Source organism: Tachysurus fulvidraco, chromosome 7 (assembly GCF_022655615.1).
Source record: "Tachysurus fulvidraco isolate hzauxx_2018 chromosome 7, HZAU_PFXX_2.0, whole genome shotgun sequence".
NCBI lineage: Eukaryota > Metazoa > Chordata > Actinopteri > Siluriformes > Bagridae > Tachysurus > Tachysurus fulvidraco.
In genome coordinates, this window is record NC_062524.1 from 29,214,816 (window position 1) to 29,220,528 (window position 5,713).

Here is a 5,713-nt window from a genome sequence, read left to right on the forward strand (position 1 = left end):
CTGACCCAGTACCAGAACCTGTGAAAACCCCTTCAGCAGCTGCATCTGCCTCAGGTATGGCTCCAAGTTCATCATGGTCCTGACCAACAGGTGATGGAAACAAAAAAGGTGAAGAGTGCCAATGCCACAATTGAGGTTCAGTGCTACCAATTTAGCCAACATCCCCCGCTCTGATAATCCACTTAAGATTTGGTCACAGCACAGGTACATTTACCCGCATTTATACATGCTTGCCCTGAGCTATTTGCCCTGCTTATGCTGTGTCCTGTGAACAGGTATTTTCTAAGGCGGTCGAATTGATCAGCAAGAAGAGTAATGGGCTCAGTCCCAGCACTGTCGAGAAAATTGTGTTTCTAAATAAAACCATTAAATCATTACAATACATTTAACCTTGAACAACATATTCCAATTCCACCATGTATGCATCTCTTTAAACAGTGTCATTGTCATTGTCAGTGTCATTGTCATACATACTCCCACTGTTTCAAAGCACTGTGCTGGTCCCAGTTCAAAACACGTTAAGCACAACCCTCTTCCCAACACAGTGCTTTCTCTCACTTTCACCAGAGGTCCTCATCGAGCTCTGATGCATTGCTGCATACCTTTTTCTGTCTGATACAATTGTGATGAAGCTTTGCTGGTTCAAGCAACTGTGGACCATAGACACACAATGAACCTCTTAAGGATCTCGCCCCCTATTGCATGTTTTTCGCCTACATGACCTACCCAACAAAAAGTGGTACAGCTCCCACATACTTTGACACACAGGGGTGAGCCTGGTCTCATTCGAAACAAGAGATTCTCTAGTTTCAGAAAATAGATTCAGATTGATTCTAGGCCTTACTGGCACAAAGTTACAGAGGCTAGAATGGAAGATTTTCATTTCCGCCTGGGTTGCTTACCTGATAAACTGATTAATCTTATTTTTCTGGAACATGTTAGGGACCAAATAACAACTGAGGGTCATAGCCACATGTCTTGGCCTTCACCAAAAAAAATTCAAGTCAAAAGACCAAAAAATGGCTTCAATAAAAATATTTTTCTACGGACATGGTCGTCTGGTCCAGCGTTTTTGTGTACTTGTTTACTGTATAACTTTGAATTAAAAGACTGCATGCTCAGTTTGAAAGGCCTAAAACAAGCAGAGACTCTCTCTCTATTACTCTGGTGTGAAAACAGGCCTGTAACCTGACACCCTGAGCTGTGAGAGTGACAAAAGGTCAAGGATTACGCAAGAATTCTTCTGCGCAAATTTTTCACACAGATCCAGGGAGCAGAGAGGGGGGTTGCAGCATATCGTTGGAATCGTCTGCTTATTGGCTAAAGAGCTGTATAGGTTCCGGCCCGTTTCATTACTATTGGAAGGAGTAATTGTCAGTCAAAGGCGGGTTCCCAAAAATGATGTCATGACATCATTGGCTTCTCAGCCGTCTATCTCTGCAATACAAGCACCGATTGGCTCAAGTGAGGGCTTGTTTGATTCGTTAGGTCCTGGGCTATAAATATGACGTAAATTTAGAATTTTTGAATACCCCAATGAGAAGTTAGAGTGGCAAAAGAAGATGATGGCACACTACTGTTTCCAGTTTTCGGAACACTAACGGAATATTCGCGACCAAAGCGTTTTGGATTAAAAGGCTTACAGATTTCAGTTCCTTGGACCTGTGTGGATTTTTGTGGAATATTTGTTTTGGAATAATTTACCCCAGTGAAGAAAGGGAAGCGTCTAAAGGTAAGGGAAAAACCGGTCTAGCGCCACCTAGGTCAGTTTTGTCCAAAATTTTTTTCTAATAGTATGAAGGCTGTGAATCATATTATGCTTTGTGTGTGGGCTTAAAAAAATATTGAGAGTATAAAGTTTACTAGATAAATAGGTTTTTTCGTGTTTTTAGAGGATTTGATGCTTTAAAGATGAATTGAAGCTTGTTTCTGGGTCATCCCCTAGTGGTCACTTTGACTTCGGCATGGCGACTCGTAAGAGGTTCTTTCTTTTACATTTATTGCACATATTGTGCTTATGTTCTAGGAATGTATAATTTTCTTTATTGTAATTTTTTTGTCAAAATCTTTAACTTCACTTTGTGAACAATTAAGACACAAATTTTAACTTAATTTTTTTCCTTCAATCAAGTCTCACTGGCGTGACACAAGAAATAGTGTTGGTACAATGTTCATCACTGAACAGTCCGTTGTTAAATAATCCACAGCTCCTCATAATTCTCTCAGCATTATCTGGTTTTCCAGGAGCACATGGGATATTTGAGATCTGACCACTTCCAGCCATCTCTGAACAGGCCAATCCAGGTGTCATGCACGTGAAGCAGGTTAGATCCAAATGCTGGTTTATTAGGCAATATCCAAAACAGGCAAGGGTCACACATCAGGCAAACAACAACATCAAAGGGAATCCAAAAACCCTAGTCAATAATCTGGGCGTGGGTCAGGGCAGGTAGCAAACATTCGTAAACACGATAAACAAGCCTGGTCAAAACAAGGCATTACACAGAACAGAATGAACGCTCAGTATGCAGACAGTGCTAACAATACTTCACATGATCCGAGAGTTCTGAGTGAGCTTAAATAGACCAGGTGATTACAAACAGGAAACAGGTGTGCTGAGCTGGTGGTGCCATGGATTGTGGGAAGTAGAGTCCTGATGAGAAAGTTTGGCAATGTGTGTATATATATATGAACATGAGGTGCTATATGGAGTGGAGGAGTGGAGACCAAGAGAAAATGAAAGATCTATCCAAGGTCATGGCTGAGGTCAATGAGGCAGCTTCCCAAGCCATGCTCATGAGCTTTTCATTCCGTCACTTATTTGCATGTGTCGCACCTTTCAGCTCAATACGATCTCCTTTGCTATTTGTATCTTGTTTAGGGTAACTGTTCTCTAATAATCAAGGCTTGAACATTTAATCTTGTTCCATTGATTTTTGATCTTTAGATTTGTCCAAATTGTACTGTTTACTGATTGCCTGACTTTCTGATTGCTCTTTTTTATTGTTTGAATTCCGCTTTGAAACTGTTACAGTGTCTTAAAAAATAAAATGTTAACCTCCACTAAAATCTATCTCCGACTCCAATGCATGATAAAGAACAAATGTACTACAGTGTTAAATTCAAAAGACAAAATATATGAATAAATGTTTGTTCATTTGTTTCTCAGCTATCTTTCCATCATGAAGCTGAACCTTTTCCTTCTCCTGGGTCTCACTGGTAAGAAAAAAAAACAATTTTTTTTTGTGTTAATTTATATAGTTTACAAAATTATCATTAATATTAAATAAATTAATATTATATGGTTTTATGGTTCTATAACCCTATTCATATCATTTTTAATTTTGAAAACTGGATGGAGTTTAAAACAATGAAAGTTATTATGCTGTTATCAATGAGAGATTATTAGTGAGTTAAAAATATGTCTGTCATTAAGTTATTATATGAAGATTTTTATAATAATCTTTATGTTAACCTTTTGTTTTATGTTTGTTCTGTAAAGCTGCTTTGAGACAATGTCGATTGTTAAAAGTGCTATACAAATAAATTTGAATTTGACTTTGAACTTATGTCGATAAATAAACAATAACTATATATTACTTTACATTTATTATATTCTGTTTCACTTCAGCGCATGTTAAGAAAAATTCATTGTTCTTTCTCATAAAACATTTTATTTAATTTTTAATTCTAAAAAACTGTCACAATCTGCAATAATTATTTGATGTATTTATATTTCTTTGATATATTTTTATTTATAAACTGTTCACTTCTGGATTAGTGGAGTTTTCAGTACTTACTGAAAAAATTTAAATAATTACAATGATCAATAACTAAATATAATTTAATTTTTGCTCATTCTCATCCAGGTCTGAGGAGTTTTCTCACTACTTCAACAATTTTTGATTATAGTATAATTAGAAGGATTTAGTTAAATTAGTTGACAATACAGTTACAGTTATAAGTATAAATCACCCTTGTGATATGTCAGCTTGGAGACGGGCTCTAAGTTCCGACATCACCCTGCAGTAATTCTGTGCAACCGGCCATGTCGCCCCTGTCATTATCAGGTCATAATGGTGATGGACGGTTTGCAGGACAGATACAGCAGATGAGATCAGTCCTGTTGGTGACATTTGACACACAGTAAACTTTAACTAGTGAATATTCAACTATTTCCAAATTAGATGTATTACTTATAACTTCTTTATTGTGGACAATCAGTCATCCATTCCATTGAGCTCAAAGAAAACGAATCACTAAGTCAAAAAGCACAATTGAAAAACCTAAAAGGAGCATTCACTCGTCACCAAAAACTTCTCTCTTGTAAACCAAAAGTTAAAGTATCAAAAGAAATGAAGGAGCTGCAGCATCCAAAAATGGTTTCACCGTCCAAGCTACCCCACGAAAAGCACTCTGAACTTCCCTTCCAAATTTCCCTCAATATATACCCTGGCGCTGCTAAGCGCCTCCTATTTTGATCCTTCCTACTCTCAGACAGGTTCCCATTATGTTTCAAGTTGTTCTCTGGGGCTCCGCCTAATCATTTACATGCTTCTTCCAAAATCCCCTTATTTCCCCGAATGACCTCATACACCCCTACAGTGACTTCATATCCTGCCTTTCTGAATTCCCCTTATTTCCCAGAATCATCACCTGACCCTTGCTCATATACCCTTATATGGATTTTTCTCCTTTCTTGATTTCCTATTATTTTCAGCCTTTTTCGTCATTGTATTAAAAAAATATGCTCAAGAGAGCCTTACTTCCTTGTTGTTATCACATTTGTTGCTCAGCCTTCTATGACAGATACTTCGTGGACTTATCTTCTCCTCAGCTACAATGAGTAAGTTTGCCTCATTTCTGCTCTTTACTATCCTACTTGCTTATATGTTTCAATGATTATATGGTATTTAACTGACAAATTCTACTTGGTTATATTATGTTGCTTTGCTGCTGTTGCTATGACTGTGTATATTGCTGGAGCCCTTAATGCTGGCTCTTTCTTAAACTTTGTTAGACTTTTTGACCTTTATTATGCTCTCAGCCTGGCCTTCAGACTGGGCTTGTGCAATGCATTCCTTAAGCCTTAGTTCCTTTATCTTATCAGGGCTACTCCTCTTTCCTCTTAGGTTCTCAGCCTCAGGGTCAGCCAATTCGTCCTGGTCACACCATCTGGATTTCTCGGTCTACTCCCTACAGGAGGCCAGTTCCTGCTGAGGTCATGGCCAGTTATCGCCGCTATCAGCTGCGTCATCTTTCTCAGGAGTTCTGCTTTTTCCTGGAACGCCTGTCCTCCCCTACACTCCCAGATCACCCTCTCCTGCCTTTTAACATCGTGCAGGCGCCTTTGACCCGTTCTTCTTCTACTCAAACATCTCTGCCTCCTATCCTGGTGGATCAACGGACACAAACAGATGGTTGTCCTCATGCTGAACCCCGTTGCCCTAGGCTGACAACTCCTGCCTCTCCTCCACGTATCTCTTCTCCTCCCATCGCCTATATTTGTCCCCTGGCAGCTCCTACCTCTCTTCCTCGTGTCTCATCTCCTTATTTTGGTTACATTCCCTCTCTCTCTCCTAGTTTGGCTTCTTCTCCCTCTAACTCTGAGCCTGGCTCCCCAGGCTTTGTTCCTTTTTCCCCTTCTCCTAGGCCTGGATCCCCAGACTATACTCCCACTTCTCCCAGACCTGATAGCTCTGGTTATTACTAA

The 5,713-nt window shown here is 39.2% G+C and overlaps 1 protein-coding gene across 1 annotated transcript; it reads left to right on the forward strand.

Annotated features, from left to right (window-relative positions):
- The first annotated feature begins 4,745 nt into the window (after positions 1-4,745).
- LOC125145259 (DNA-directed RNA polymerase II subunit RPB1-like) lies at positions 4,746-5,713 on the forward strand. The gene is made up of 2 exons (XM_047816687.1): positions 4,746-4,846; positions 5,133-5,713. The coding sequence occupies exons 1-2, from the start codon at positions 4,843-4,845 to the stop codon at positions 5,711-5,713; spliced, it is 585 nt and encodes a 194-aa protein (XP_047672643.1). The 5' UTR covers positions 4,746-4,842.